Raw genomic sequence first — 17,145 nt, forward strand, 5'->3', positions numbered from 1 at the left:
ATTTTTCGATAAGTTGCAATAATTTTCAAGATCAGTCACAGTCGGTGGTTACATACATAAAGGAAGGCCTCCTTCATCATTGTTATGTTGTAGGGTGTGCCCAAACAATTTGTATTACAAGTGTAATCAGCATAAAATTTGTGAAGTATGGGCCTAATCATGGAACCAACAAAAAAAAAAAAGGAAATATGAAGCAAGCTTCAAGTTAAATGTGACAAAACGGGCTAAAGAATCGAACAACTGTGCGCAGCAAGAGCTTTCAATATAACAGAGATTGTAAGAGATTGGAGAAAGAATGAAGATGCTATTTAAAAAATACCAATGAAAAATGTTTTATGAGGAGAGTAATAGCTTGCTATCCAGATTTATAAAATAACACTGCAGAATGGGTACAAGAGTAGAGGCAGAATTGTTATGTTGCTGCAAGAAATATGATAGGGCTTATGATTTGAAGTTGGCACACGCCAATCCAGAACAAGGCGAAGAATTTAAAGCAACAGTAGGTTAGTACAATCATTTCCCGAACAGAAAAAATCTGGTAATATGACAGTAAACCAAAACTGTGCAGAAATTACCACAATATTTCTAAATCTTTACCACAAGATCGAGTTTTCACAAGTTTTTTATTGGTATGAGGCAGAAATAAAACTTTCCATTACCTAATATTGGAAATACGGATGAAACACCAATTAATTTCGACACGATAAACAATAGAACTGTGGAAAAAAAGGCGAAAAACTGTTAAAGTAAGAAGTACAGGCAATGAAAAGACCAGTTTTGCAGTAGTATTAACATGCATAACATGAAACAAAGTTAAAACCCATGGTCATTTTCAAGAGGAAAACTACTCCTAAAATAAAATTCCCGTCAAGCATTTTTGTACATTTTCATGAAAAGGGATGGATGAGAATGGTATAAAATTGTGGTTGGAAAATGTGTGGCAGAGGTGATCAGATATTCAACGAAATCAACACAGTTTGTTGGTGTCGGACATGTTTCACAGTCACGTAACTAAGAACACTAAAAATCGCTTAGCACAGGACAATACTAAGATTGCTGTTATACCGGGTGGTTTAACTTTGATGCTGCAACCTTTAGACGTCTCTCTGAATAAACCATTCAAAGATCACATCTGTGAACAATGGAAAACTCAATGATGAGTGGTGAAAAGTTATATACAGAAGGTGGAGCTATGCGGACTGTGTCATTTGATGTGCTGTGTGATTTCATGATCAAATCACAGGAAAAAGTGAAAGTGAAAACAGTGATCAAATCCTTCAATAAGTGTGGAATTTCTAATGTTATGGATGGCACTGCAGACAACTTGTTATGGGATATTGATAATGAAGTGGAAATCGACTTGCTAGGTATAGAGTGGGACCCATATGACAAGCTTTCAAAGAACAAAAGTAAAGATGTACTTAGCTTAGGAGCTATTTGCTTTAGATAATGAATGTGAGGATTTTGCAGGATTTTAAATACATTGTTGGGTGATTTGTTTTATTTTATAATGGTTTCTATTTTTATAAGTTCCAGTCTAATTTTTTTTTTTGTATCTGTCCTATAAGACAACCCTGGATTTTGGAGGCCTTTTTTAAGGTTTAACTATCTTCTTATCTGCGGAAATATATAGTAAACAGTTTATCATGAAAATGAAAATCCCAAATAAAAATTACCTATGGTAAATTCTTCATTAAGAAGTTTCATAAATTGAATTTTTTCAGTAAATAACGCTGTAAAAATGTTAGCCTTAAAAAGATGAAAATTCAAAATTGTCCCTGATAATATATGTGCATATACGTAAATACACTATAGTACATTTAAACCTAGCTGAGTTTGACAACTACATCCTTGACTTATAGAATATCTAATAAATTATAGTCAAATTCAACAGTGCAATATTTTACAGAAAATTTAAAAGACATAAAAGTCAGATGACAAGTACACTAACTTTTTTATCATATGTAAGGCCAACAAAGGATAGTGATCATTTTAAAATCTTTCAAATTCTAGAGGAAGTCCCCATAGTAAATAACTTACGAACATCTTGGTGGGATAATTTCAAGAATTCATAATTTAATACCATTATTTCACAAAATATCACTGACGATGAAATATTTTTTACAATCTCATTTATTTGTAGAACTCTTTTTTTAGTTTTATAACAGAAATTTTACTGGATGTAATTCTTAATCCAATTTTGGGTACTTAAAATATCAGACTGAAAAAATAATTTCACAGAGCTTTTCAGTTTCCAGTGATTCAATGTTACTAACACATTTTACTATAAGCGGTAAGAAATAATTTTACATGCAAAAAAACTTTTGATAATATTACCAAATTATATTATTTTTTTCTGAAAGAAGTTTCAGACATTAAGAAACATTCTACAACTAAAAGATCCATGGTAATGGATATAATGTAAAATATTTAGTTTCTTAGGTAAACTAAAAGGGGACATTTGATAATCAGATTTTAAATATAGAGGATATGAAAATATAAATAATTTCATTAAAATTAGTAAAATGAAAAATAAAAAATTTTAAAAATTAATTTGTTTTTCATTATTTTTTCCATTAACTTCACATTTTTCAAATTTGAACTTTTTAATTTTTTCAGCAGCCTTGATGTTCCCCAACTGTAGAAGAAATCTAGTCTCTCATTACAATGAAAACTTAGAATTAGTTCCATGAAAACTATAACCATTATGCAAAATACAGGTGCAATGCCCTCAATAGGGTGGTGGGGGCTAATGTTAACTGGTTGTTTGACAGGTCAGAGCACTGCTTTGCCTTAGATGAAAAATTAAATTAACAAAAATAAATGATAACATGAAATTAGAGGTTTGATTTTTTCTCAGCCTAATTATTGTTGCAGTAAAAAATTAAAATGTAATAAAAAAATAGTTTGTAGTACCATCAATCAAATTATCATCTCTACACCAGGAGCTTTTGCCTCATAAAAGGCACAGGTTATAACTAACTGAATGAATATTTAAACACATAGAATAAATTACATGTTTTACTAAATCATTGCAATGGATAGTGTTTTGGTTATTTAACTTACTGGTGTACTGAGGAACATTTTGCCCTCCAAAAATACTGTCCACAATTTTTTTCAACACTGTACCAGTAACTTGTTTATGTTTTTTAACTAAATATATTAATATAATCTCTCCAAGTCTCCAGAGACAATCTGGATTTTGTGTACCACTTCGTCTTGATGAAGCCAAAAATGACATACCAAGATTAATTAAACCCATCATTACTTTATCGTTTTCACATACTCTGAAATCATTTGAAAAGAAAAATTACATGATGTATAAATAACTGCTTAAATTTATTACAGATAATAATTCATTATTTTCGATAAAGAGTAAGAATTGATTAGCTAGTGTGAATTACTAGCTCAGTTGGTAAACAACTAATAGATTTAAGATCCCCCGAATTGATTTCTGGTTCGGAATTAGCAATATTTTATAGAGGCAATCCTCCATATGACATATTACTTTTTCTGCTACATATAAGCAAGTTGAATGATAATCCAAGTAATATTTGTATAGAGGATTTGTCGGAGCAGCTACATTTAGTTACTATTTATGAATTTCAATTTATAAATAGCTGTTCACATTTATAAAGTGATAAAATACAAATAAATAAGCTACAGTTTAAGTTAACATAAATTATGTGATATAATAACCTGAATATATTTCTTCAATATTATGTTTTGAGCACTCCTTTCAAAACAAATGTTATTTCAAACAGTTTTTAGACTATTTATCTTCCTGACTCCCACTTATTTCTGTTATGTGATGTAATGATTTCGTGAAAGATACCATTACTCTTTTAAAAAACCTTCCAATGGGTTCATCTTAGCTGAAATTAAGCATTACAACACTACACTACATCCCACTGAATAACTTTTAATGAAACTCTATACATTTTGGAAAAACATGTTTGCTATCCTACAGGAAACATCTTACAAATCCATTAAACAAATCTCCATTTAACAAATTCCAGTATTAGATTCATCAAATTTCAATGTTTATTTATTTTCTAATAACTCTGTTTTAGAATACTAATTCCATATAGTTGGGAATAAACTTACTCCAACTGAACACTATCATAATGAAAATAAACATCATTAAAATTTTTAATCTGCATAATTTTAAACTGTGTATTCTCAATATAATAAAAATGTCAAGACAAATCTGTTAAATTCTTTAAATAAATGTGTTTATTATTTTCTTTTATGCTTTGGTTCTCAGAAATCTACAGGTTATTTTTCATTTCCATTAAAAATAAAAGTATTTCAGTTATTAATTTGCTACATAAAAAAATCAAATAATCTCATACATTCATTGTATCTCATCAACAACTAACCCAAAATATTACAAAAATGAATGCAGAGTCCCATTCAGGTATAAAAAGCGACTTTGAAAAATAATATTATTCAAAAGTTACGAATAATTATATTTTTATTTATTAACTAACGTAAACGTATTTACCACAAATAACTATTTTTGAAGTTGGTGGCAGCCAATCCATACTTTCTTTTTCTGTTTAGCCTCCGGAACCATATAAGGTATTACCTCAAAGGTTGAATGAGGGTGATATGTATGAGTGTAAATAAAGTGTAATCTTGTACAGTCTCAGGTCGACCATTCCTGAGATGTGTGGTTAATTGAAACCCAACCACCACAGAAAGAATCAAGTTTGTGGATATACTGTGGTAACATGTATTGAGTACTGCTCTGCATTCTTGGTTAATTTTGATTGGTTTTACTGATTTGTGTATCATGAAATTGTTGGCGGACTATTACTGGATACGTGTGAATTTTTAAGAATTTTGGTTGACAGATTGATTAGTTATTATGATTTTTCAAAAAGTGCTTGTCAACATAACCTGGTAAATTAATAAAAATTTTTCTAAGTTATTGTATTATTGAGGCAAGTCAGTGATGTCAGTTGCTTACGTCTAAAAATTGGACTTATAACATTTTCATGGATTCTGCCTGGTGAGTAGAGAAATATTTTCTAAGTGTTAGAGGTAGAGAGTAGTGGTAGAGGTTAGAGGTATAAGGGAAATTTCCTTTTGTTATAACTTCTGAACCCTTTGATCCATACCTGAATCCTTCAGTATCTTGGCGAATCCCGACCCTCCCGGACTCCCAATACCCCTCCCACCTACCAAAACTGACCTCAGATTTGGGTGGATACATTTTCGTACTCCCACAACCTCCTTCCTGCCAGTTCCCCATCTCAAAAAGTGACAAGTGGGTACTCAATTTACATGACATTGAGCCCTGAACATGTTTTTGAAGTAGGAATTTAAAAAGAAAAAAGTTTTTGAACAAGTTAGAGGCGTTTTTGTGTTTTTTGCTGGTGCTAAGAGCATGGAAGAGGAACAAGGCTTCAGACCAAGGAAGAGCCTGCCTAGGTCACCTGTTAAGAGAGCAAAAGAAGGTTGTACCGCACAAGGAAGAAGAAGGACCCTCTGTTGTGATGAAGCCTGTGGCAACTAGAGTTTTAATTAAGTCGCCTAAGATAACTGGGTACTTGCAGCACCTTATTTAAGATTACTTAAATAATGACCAGTGGTGGTAGGCTGTGCTAAGGGGGCCCAGATTCAGACTGAGATGCAGGCCGGAGTACCTGAGGGTTCAGTGTTGGGGCCAAACTTGTGGAATGTAGCCTATGATGGAGTGCTCCACCTGGATTATCCAGAGGGCACATACCCGACCGGTTTTGCCAATGATTTGTCGCTGGTTATATAGGCTAAAATGGAGGATCAATTGGTGAGGAAAGGCAATGAGACCATGCAGATGGTACATGCCGAGTTGGAGGAGAGAAGTCTTCATTTGGTCTTAGAGAAGACTGAAGTTGTGGTTATGGCAGGAAGGAGGCAGTTGGCTCCAATAAGTTTAACAGCAGGAGGTGTGGAGATTGTGCCGGTAGCCAGGGCAAAGTACCTTGGAGCCTGGCTCGATAATAAGAGATCTTTTCAGCCTCATGTGGTCAAAGCTGTATAAAGAGTAAACAAACAGTGGCTGCGGTGTACAGGCTAATGAGCAGGAATGGCAGACCAAGTTTGGTAAAAAGGAGGCTATTGGCATCGGTGGTTTGGTGCTTCATCATGTGTGGTTCCGGCATGGAAATGAGCATTGAAGAAGAAGAAGGCCCGGAACCAATCGTTAAGCCTTCAGAGGCCTGTGGCTTTTGGAGCAGGTATTGGGCATATCGTACAGTCTCGACCGAGGCGGCGTTGGTGATAACTGGGATGCCGCCATGGGATCTTGTGGCAGATGAAATGGTAGAAAGAGCAGAATGGTAGAACTGAAGAGTCAGGCGAAAGGAGAAATGTTGGATAAGTGGCAGCAGAGGTGGTCCAGGAGTCAGGTGGGTAACTGGGCGAGGAGGCTAATGCTGCAGATTAAGCCATGACTAGTCAGGAGACATGGCGAAGTCAACTATGAATTGACGCAATTCTTGACTGGCCATGGCTGCTTTAATAAGTTCATCTGTGATAGGAAGAGGAGGAGGTTGCCGGAGTGTATGTATTGTAGGCAATGAGACACGGTTGAACACATGGTGTTTAACTGTTTTAGATGGAAGGAGACTAGGAGGAAAGTGCTGGCTACTGTTGGTGCAATAACACCAAATAATGTGATAGAGGCAATGTTGCATAGCCCTAGAAACTGGAACCTAATTGGTAGAATGGTGAGTAACATTTTAAAAAGGAAGGCTATTAAGGAAATTGAAAAGGATACATAGTGGGGTAGTGTAGGGTGTGGCTGGATAGCCCCATTCATGAGGAGTGCAATGCTGAGGTGTCACACTTCCAATGAGTGAATGAGGACTCCTTGGGTGAGTAGGAAAGGAAAGCGTAAAGACCAGTCCTGATCGGAGGTCCCCTATTTGGGGGACTTCTGATTTATGACAGGAAATTAAAGACCGAGTCCCAGTTGGGGGACCCCTGATTTGAAGCAGGCGATTGATAGGACGTATTCCTGACTGACCGGGTGGTACCCCCATGCTGGGGACAGTATAGCCAGCTCCGGCATGGTCATCTGGAAGGTTAGAACCTTTCGGGCAAACATCAGAACACCGGTATCCACGATCTAATATTCAATTCCGTATAAAAGTAACTGCCTTTACTAGAATTTGAACCTTAGAACTCTCGACTTCAAGATCAGCTAATTTGCGAAGACATGTTCACTACTAGACCAACCCGGTTGGTACCAGCCAATCCAAGTTAAGCATAAAGTTACGAAAAGTTAGTATTTCAACTGACCACTAGGTGGCTATAGCAGGTAAACAGGACTCCCACATGTAAAATGGGATCTCAAGAGTATATAAGAGAGAGCTTTCATGATCATACCTCATCTTGATTTTGTTAAGGTATATATATATTTGATAATATATAAAACCTAAGCATCCTATAAAGTAACTAAGCATCTATATAAAGTATTCTTATATCATATTTTTGTATGTCGCATTCTATTGTTGTATTAAATTTTTGTAGATCTCATTTTATTGTAATAAAACTTCTATTACCTATTTTGCATTATATAGATTGTAGGATTTTTTTTGTTTAACTTGGGTACCGGTCTGCAAAGTCCTGAGAAAGTTGACATCACTTGAACTAACAACAGTTTTCAAACAATTTCAAGAGAATTATCAGAAGAAATATCACAGCTGTTGGTTAATCACACTAAACAATAATCTTTCACTGCTACAAAAACGGGCTATTTCAATGAAGAGTAATTAAGTTATCATTAAATTATGACCTATCATTAATAATTTAAAAAAAACTGTTTTAAAAATACTGAAAATGTCAGCTTCAACAACATAGGGACTAAATATAAAAAATTTAAAGTGCAAAGAAGACAAGAAACCTCTTAGAACACTTATTTAGTAAGTCAAAATGGTATCACTTTTGACAGGTTTTTCATGATTTTTGAGAGGTTATAACATTTTTATTGTACAATACATAAGAAACTTTTTTATTTGCCATACACATCTACAAAAACAGTACAATTTGTGCAAATTTGAGATTTTTATCACCAGCCCCATCAGAGTTATTTGAAGCTAAAATTTGAATTTAAAAAAAAAAATGTGTATGCCATCATCCCTGCCTCTGGAAATAATTTACCAAAAAAGAAATTTTACTGTTTTTCATGTTCAATTTATTGGTAATTTTCTCATAGAAAGAAGAAAGACAGGTAGTAAGAAAGATGAAAGAAGGATAGGTGGTAAATCACTGGACCAAACTTTTACCTTGAGAAAAATATGATTAAATTGCTTTTTGTTTCATCCTTCCAGGACCAATAGTTTTCTGGTTATGATTTTTTCCGTATACCCTTACAATCACAAAAATAGGTGTACGCACCATAATAAAAATGTCCACCACAGGTAAACTGCTTAAAAAAAAAACTATTTTTAAGATCCTGAACCATGTGGGTAAGTTTCAATTTTTTTTAATTGGTAAAGCAACCAGCTTATGTTTTTTGGTACCTTTCAAATGGATGACACAATCTTTCGATTAAAAAAAAAATGTATAAAAATCGGTTTACTAACATCAGATATTATGTAACATAATTTTTTAAAAATACAGTCAAATTGAAAACCTCCTCGTTTTTTGAAGGCAGTCAAAAGAAAAAAAAAATTTTTGTGGATGCCCAAGACAGATTTTCCAAAACTGAGAAAAATTCATTCATACTATTATCTGTTGAAGATTGTTCAGATATTTAGCATTTCATAGGAAACTTCTAAATTAAAATCTAAAAAAGAAGAAATTATAAAACAAATATTCGTTAAAAAAGAATATGAAAATTGGGGATGTGAATTAAGTTGAATTATAAAATACCTTACATTTCAGAAGATAAAGTTATCAAATATTGGCATTGCAATATCAAAAAAACTATTTTTATACTCTTCATATAAAAGCAAACCATTCACTCACAAATAGGATAAACTATTTTTTTTTTAAATTTCTTTTAATGTAAACAATATGAACTCCGCCCAAAATATTAATTCATATTAATTTAATAATATTAATATCTGTAACTACTAGTAATCCAAAATAAACTTAAATCATTAATTTTAGCTGAACTTCTGAACCTTGAAAAGTAATTTATAATTTAATATACTTACTGAAAAAAATATTATTACCTGCTCTCAATTAACTGAATAATAATTTGTTTCATATCACAGCGCCCAGTAATCATACTTCTTAGCCAAGCAGATTCAATTTTTTTCTCTTGGTCAGTAACATTTCTAATAAATACATTTTTTATGAGAGTCAAAACCTGTATAATAAATTCAACAAAAAAATATATATGAATTTAACAGACTAATGTTTCTTACAGCAATCTTTTTTTATGCAACTGGATTTATTTTCAAGTTATAATGAATAAATTATGCTAAGTCTCCCCAATAAAACTACGTTTAGAAGCCATGTCAATGCCAAGCCCTCTGTAATTGGACAAAGACACTCTTAGTTCTAATTCTAATCATTATTTATGTACTTAACTGTAAGCACACAAAATATTATTGATTAATTATATAACTTCTAATTAGCATAAACTACGAACTCTAAGTAAACTTAGAGCAATATATACACTGTTCTCTTCACAACCTTACATAAAGAATAAATACAAGATGGTAAAATAAATATAATATTATATAATCACTCTATATCTTTCACCCCATTTTCAGTAATCCAAAATAAAAGTTATTTTATTACCTATTTTATTTTCTATTACCTACAGCAATGAATATTGTTTTTATAACTGTAAATAAATAATAACACATTAATCAAAATGAATGACATGCAACTCATGTAAATGTGTTGCTGAAAATAAAAAAAAAAACTGTGAACATCATTATTCTTCAGATTTATTGTTGATTTTTCTGATACTTATACAAAGAAAATTTGCACATTGACAAATAGATATTTTATTTACATATAAAAACATCCCATATATTTCACATTGTTAACACAACATGCAAGTAATATTACTAACCTTAGTCACCATATAAATCTCATGAGATTTTTGGATATGCTAACCTGCCTGTACCACTTCTTTTTTAATATACATCAACTGGGCTACCAAAAATCGTTTATGAACTTATACAACACGGAAAATCTAAAAATTCTGTGTATTTTTATCAAACCTCATACGTATCATATTTGACAATCCATGAAGCTGATAATTGAGCAAAACAATAATGCTCATCACACACATTGCATGCAACTACAAAGGATCTTGTAAAGTTGAAATGTGAACCTACTTTACATTTTATTTTATTTATTGTCAATTGAAAATCCTCCATACTTACCAAATTTTTCGCAATTTTCACTTCTTTCCATGATTAAAGTAATATTAAGATATTCAGGATATTAAGGTGAAATTAATTTCACCACACATGATGAACTGAAGGAAGTAGTGAGGTTGTGGATCAAGGAGACTATCAGCGTTCTTCATTGATGAATTGAGAAAACTAGTTCACTGCTGAAATGTATAGCTGTAAATGGTGACTATATGTAAAAATAAAAGTAAGTTTTTATAGTAAATAAAATGTACTTCTTGTGCCATATTTGCTTCATTCACTTGACTACCTCTTTTCATTAGTGACTATTCCAGGATGCCTTAATATGTGGCCTATAAGTCTGTCTCTTCTTTTATCTATATTTTTCCAAATGCTTCTTTCTTCATCAAACCACACCTCTTCATTTGTCCTTTATCCACCCATCTGATTTTTAACATTCTCCTGTAGCACCACATTTCAAAAGCTTCTAATCTTTTCTTCTCAGGTAGTCTGATCATCAAAGTTTCACTTCCATATAAAGCGACGCTCCAAACATACTTTCAAAAATCTTTTCCTGAAATTTAAATTAATTTTTGATGTAAACAATTTATATTTCTGACCGAAAGCTCGTTTTGTCTGTGCTATTCGGCATGTTATATCGCTCCTGTTTCGTCCATCTTTAGTAATTCTACTTTCCAAATAACAAAATTCTTCTACCTCCATAAACTTTTCTCTTCCTATTTTCACATTCAGTGGTCCATCTTCATTATTTCTACTACATTTCATTACTTTCATTTGTTCTTGTTTATTTTCATGCAGTAGTTCTTGCGTAAGACTTCATCCACACTGTTCATTGTCTCTTCTAAATCTGTTTTACTCTCAGATAGAATTATATCATCAGCAAATCATAGCATCTTTATCTTTTCACCTTGTACTGTTACTGCAGATCTAAATTGTTCTTTAACATCATTAACTGCTAGTTCTATATAAAGATTAAAAAATAACAGGGATAGCGAACATCCTTGTCAGACTACCTTTCTTATTATGGCTTCTTTCTTATGTTCTTCAATTATTACTGTTGTTGTTTGGTTCCTGTAAATGTTAGCAATCGTTCTATCTCTGTATTTGAATATCGCACTCTATCTCTGTTCTTTTATCTCTGTATTTTTTTAAAATGCTGAACATTTTATCCCAGTCTATGTCATCGAATGCCTTTTCTAGGTCTATAAATGCCAAGTATGTTGGTTTATTTTTTTAAGCTTCCTTCTACTATTAATCTGAGGCCTAAAATTACTCCCTTTGTCCCTATACTTTTTCTGAAACCAAACTGGCCTTCTCCTAACACTTCTTCCACTCTCCTCTCAATTCTTCTGTACAGAATTCTAGTTAAGATATCCGATGCATGGTTAAGCTAGTTGTTCTGTATTCTTCACATTTATCTGCTCCTGCTTTCTTTAGTATCATGACTATAACACTATTTTTGAAGTCTGACAGAACTTGCCCTTTTTCATAAATATTACACACCAGTTTGTATAATCTATGAATCGCTTCCTCACCTGCACTGCACAGTAATTCTACAGGTATTCCATCCATTCCAAGAGCCTTTCTGCCATTCAAATCTTTTAATGCTCTCTTAAATTCAGATATCAGTATTGTTTCTCCCCTTTCATCCTCTCCGACTTCCTCTATTACATATATATAAATGAATTAGAAAATGAATTTCTAATTCATTTCCTCCATATAACTCTTCAATACATTCCACCAACCTATCGATTTTTCTTTCGTATTATAAATTGGTGTACCATCTTTGTTTAACAGTTATTTGATTTTAATTATGTACCCCAAAATTTTCTCTAAATTCCACCGATTCATCTGACACCTTTTCTTCACGTTTTTAAATGACAATTAATACTCAAAATTATAATCATAAAATTAATGGGAAAGAATTGAAAAAAATAAAATTAAAATAAATAGCCTACTTCTAAATACAGATTTCATACATGCATTTTTAACTCAGACTGCAAAATATAATTAAGTAACTACAACACAAAACCAATTAACAAATAAAGAAGAATAGTAAGAAATTAAGATTTAATACTAAGTACTAAGTGTAAAGCATGCCATTATTTAAGACTAAATATTAAGTGTAATATTAATTTTCTAGCCATCCATTTTAAAATAGTTTTAAGAGTTCATGTAGTAAATGAACAAGTACCTTCATTCCAGAATAATTTATTACCTACTTCATTTTCATAAGTACAAATAGATGACACTGCAAATAATACTGCCAGAAAAAATGGATCAACTAAAAATTCAGGACAATTAATGGCTGTCTTTGCAAAACGTAACAGCTGTACAATACTGCCATGACCAATCTTTGCAGCTTCTTCAATATGATATATAACAGTAGATTCACAATTTATCACTTCATCATTATCAGAACCTGCAGAAATAATACAAAATTATTAACTTTTAATAAACAAAATATATAATTACATATAATACTAACAAATAACATTAACTGTAAATTATTTTGCAGCAATCATAGTTTGCATGCTGCTCTACTAGTAACATAAATTTACTATTAGGTTACATTACTTGTATTTTGTGGAAAAATCTAACAAATGTAGTTTTGTTATTTAAGTAGTGACGAATACTCCAGCTCGGAGAACGGAGATTTAACTAATCCAGAATCTGATAGTTAATAATAACAATTGTCAATTTATAATAACATATTATTATAATTTGACAAAATATTTTTAAAACTTATATCTCTTTACAAACATTTAAAAAAAAATATACTCTAATAACATATAATCTGATACATAAATTGAAAATTTGTTACATTCTTTCTATCATTTTATGTTTTCTGTCAAAAGTTATTATAGTACATACTACTAGTATAGGGATAAAAAGCCATGTACGTGCACATGCTAAAATGTAACAGGGAATGGGTCTATTCCCATTCCAGTTTAGCTACTAGCAATGGACATTCGTTACAAACAATTTTCTCATTCACTCTCTTTTAATTGAAGTAGCTCTTAATTCAGTAGTTAGTGAGATGATAAAAACTTTTTTATATCTGTTAAAATAAATTATTTTGCAGCGTTGAAAGATTATTCTGTAAATTAATAAATTAAATTTCAGCAAGTTACAGAGTTAGATCAGCGTTTGAAATAAAAATTCCTCTGAATGCACTTTAAAAACTATGCAATTAAAAACAAAAATTATTATATTTTGTAAGATTGCTTATCATTAATCTTAACAAATTTACACTTGTTGCATGTTTTAGTTATTATTTCCTGCTTTTGTTTCTTTGAATTACTTTTATGAATGACACAGTACTATTCAACTACCACTCTGGAAATGCTAATGATGGAATAGCTCAAAATATGCCTCCCAAAAAAAAAAAAAAATAGGTCAAAAAATCAAAAGAAAACGCCTGGGTTTCACTGACAACTTGGCACTGCTAGCAACCAACACAGACAAAGCTAAAACACAGATATTAGAACTTCAAAACATTGCAAATAAAATTGACCTCAAAATATCACAGAAATTACATCCCAAAAACCAACACAATTAAAAGAAGTAAACATAACAGTAATAAAGTCAAAAGAGTAACCCAATTTAAATACCTCAAAGAAGTACAAACAACCTAAATGAAAGGATCTCAATCCAAACAAGAACAAACAAATTAGATAAAGCACAAAAATTGACCTGGTACACCTAAAGTAAAAAATGTTTATCCATAAACACAAATGTAAGACACTACAACACAGTTATAAAACCAGAAGCTACATATGCAGCAGAAGCACTTCCACCTGAATGAACAATCAAAGACCGACAGACTCCAGAAAATCAAAAGATGAATTGGAAGAATCTTCCAATAACAAAAAGGAACTAAAATAAATAACAACAAAAAGTACCAGGAAGACAGACACTGGTGGATTGTGCCCAACAAAGTCGTGCACAAAAATTTTAAATCAGTCACTGGTACCATGCATAAGAGGAGACTAGAATTCTTTGAACACATCATGAGGATGCAAGTTTTGAGACTTCTGAAACAGCTGGTACAATCAAATCTCAACTCGAAAAACACAGAAAGAATGCAAATGGATCAGAGATATAAGAGAAGATCGGAAGGAAATTGACCTTACACCAGAAGACACTAAAGGCAAGATAAAATTAAACAAAAAAATCAAGGACAAAAACACTCGCTTCACACCCACAAGAAAGAAACTTACAGCACCAGAAAGGGCATGGAGATCAGAACATATGGAAAAGTACTGGGAGGACTGCAAGGCCTGAACAGTCCTTTCAAAGGGATTTGGATAATGGACTGGCTATAGTGATCCTATGCAGTGATAAAAGATGAAAAAAAAAAAAAAAATATGTCCTAATTATTTGGCTGCAAAATTTGCAAACTACTAAATTATAGGTCTAATAAAGCTGAAAATATTGATATACAACATAGACAGGGATGCCATTATATAGGAAAGAAAGAAACTCAAGTCAAAAAGGCATATCGTGCAGAATTAAAAAATTTTCATAATTTTTAGATCATAATTTTTGAATCCATGCTGTCTGTCTAATTCAAGTTAATGAAACCAAATTTAAATAATGGAATAAATTTAAAGTTTCTTTGAAATTTTAACAGCCAACACAATTAAATTACATACAAACCCATAGGAATATAAATATATATCTGCTATAGAAAAATCATTTAACCTCAATATATTATTTTATGATGTATAAAATAGTCCCTTTGTGTAAGAATAATTAAAATAAAGAACCCATTAATATGTTGAAAAGATAAAAAACTAATGTGTAATGAAATTACCAAATGAGTTACAGTAAAACTTATATAATATGCAACAGGCAGACTTTTTAACTACACTACACCAGGACACATAATTCTAAACTAAAGTTTAGTTACATGAATTTAGTCAAAACAACATTCATCATAATCAACTGAAGTGATATTTGTTTCCATGCACAGAAAATGATGTTATCTATATTTAATTTAGTGTCTGAGGTATTTAATATACAATATTTTTAAAATTAAAATACAGATTCAATCACAATGCTATATTGGGTTAGACATAACACATTACTGCAGCAGATAACCAAAGTAACTTATGAAATTTCCAATATTTTATTCTACAAATTAATACTTAATAAAACAAGGGAGTTTACATACCTACTTCATCAGAGTCAATAGAATCAGGATCATTATCTTTATTATGCTGATAAATTTTACTATTAAAATAATTCCGCAATGCTAAAAAAACATAATTAGCATAATAATCTTTACATAAATCAAGTAACTGATGAATAAATGGAGGAACTTCATTTGCTGGTAGTTCTTCAATACTTCTGCATAGTTTATTCACTACTTCACTTAACTGCTCTCCAGTAAGATGTAGTTCACTGTAAGCACAAATTATCATATTTAAAATAAATCTGACAAAAGTGTAATTATGAATAACAATTAAACTGGAGAAACAATGGAAAGAGTGTACATATATGTACAAATAAGGGAAATCCTTTTCAGAAAGCAAAAAAATCTATATTATAAACAACAATTAATTTATTTAATATACAGAGTGATTCCAAATTGCATGCAAATCTCTCAGGAGATGATTCTATAATCAAGAATATGAAAAGTTCATATAAACATAGGTCAGAAAACAGTTTATTAGTGAGCGAGTTTCGGCTCGCAAAACATTTAGCCCCCCTCCCTCGCTTTTTGCTCTGTGAAATTAAACTGTACTAAAATTATTGGGGTACAAATTGAGGGGTAAATTTTGTGCTTCCTTATGGTTTTTGATCAAAGAAATTGAATCAAAGTTGTCCTAAACCTCTACTTTATTAAGGTTTTTAAGAAAAATGGAGTAAAACATAGTTTTTCAGAAAATACACTTTTTTAGGTTTGATATAAAATAACTTTGTTAATTTACTAATAAACAAATGAAAATTTCAAAGCAACTTTGTAGAGAATATAATTTTAGGAAAATTTTAATAAACAATGTCTACTAAAATTAAACACAAATTTGAAAAGTTCAACTTTTAGAAACCAAACACACAAAAACTGGATTGGAAAAGTGATACGATGAGATTGAAGAGTACCAGATTGTAAAACATTTGAGGCTTTGGAGAGGCAAATTCGAGAAACAGGTATGCTTAAATCTGTTTCTCTGTTTAAATGTTCAATGCTGGTGGTGAACATTTTGTGAGAAATTGCCAATGCTGAAGAAGCAATATTGAATTTGAATGTGATGCAACTATCTGCCTCCTCAAGCAACAGAAGGTTGTCACATTGCTTTCATGTTTTGCAATCAAGTGTGTGGCAAACATTATGAGAGCAACAATTATACCCATTCTATACAACACATGTCCAAGAGTTATTACCACCTGATTTTGATAAACGGATGAGATTCTGTTGTTAGTAACTGGAAAATGTGAACATCATCCCAATTTCCTATATAATATTCTAATTACTGAGAATCCTGTTTTACAAGAAATGAACTGTAAATTAAATTATCGAAACACTCACTTGGGTAGAAGAAAATCCCTATAAGACTGCTACAAGTTATCTCCAATGCAGTTTTTCATTTAATGTGTGATGTAGTGAATTCTTCTGGGTGATAATCTCATAGGCCCTTTTTTCTTACCGCCAAAGCTCAATAAAGCAATACTTTCATTTTTTACAAAAAAAAAAAAAAAATGTGATGGAATTCTTGGAATATTCCACTTGCAGATAAGAGCGCTGATGTGGTTTTTCAATGACGGTGCACCTGCATCGTGATATGACGAATCATTTAAATAGCAC

The 17,145-nt window shown here is 31.6% G+C and overlaps 1 protein-coding gene across 1 annotated transcript in view; it reads right to left on the minus strand.

The window, feature by feature from the left end:
• The window catches only part of FANCI (Fanconi anemia complementation group I), a 95,645-nt gene that overhangs the window by 60,688 nt on the left and 17,812 nt on the right, over positions 1 to 17,145 (minus strand). The window contains exons 5-8 of the mRNA XM_075367130.1: positions 15,514 to 15,743; positions 12,557 to 12,756; positions 9,174 to 9,310; positions 3,067 to 3,287 (exon numbers count right to left, since the gene is read on the minus strand). Of these exons, the coding sequence (XP_075223245.1) occupies positions 3,067 to 3,287; positions 9,174 to 9,310; positions 12,557 to 12,756; positions 15,514 to 15,743 (788 nt within the window). The remainder of the gene's footprint in view (positions 1 to 3,066; positions 3,288 to 9,173; positions 9,311 to 12,556; positions 12,757 to 15,513; positions 15,744 to 17,145) is intronic.

The sequence above is a fragment of the Lycorma delicatula genome, chromosome 5, assembly GCF_047948215.1.
Source record: "Lycorma delicatula isolate Av1 chromosome 5, ASM4794821v1, whole genome shotgun sequence".
In the NCBI taxonomy this organism is placed as follows: Eukaryota; Metazoa; Arthropoda; class Insecta; order Hemiptera; family Fulgoridae; genus Lycorma; species Lycorma delicatula.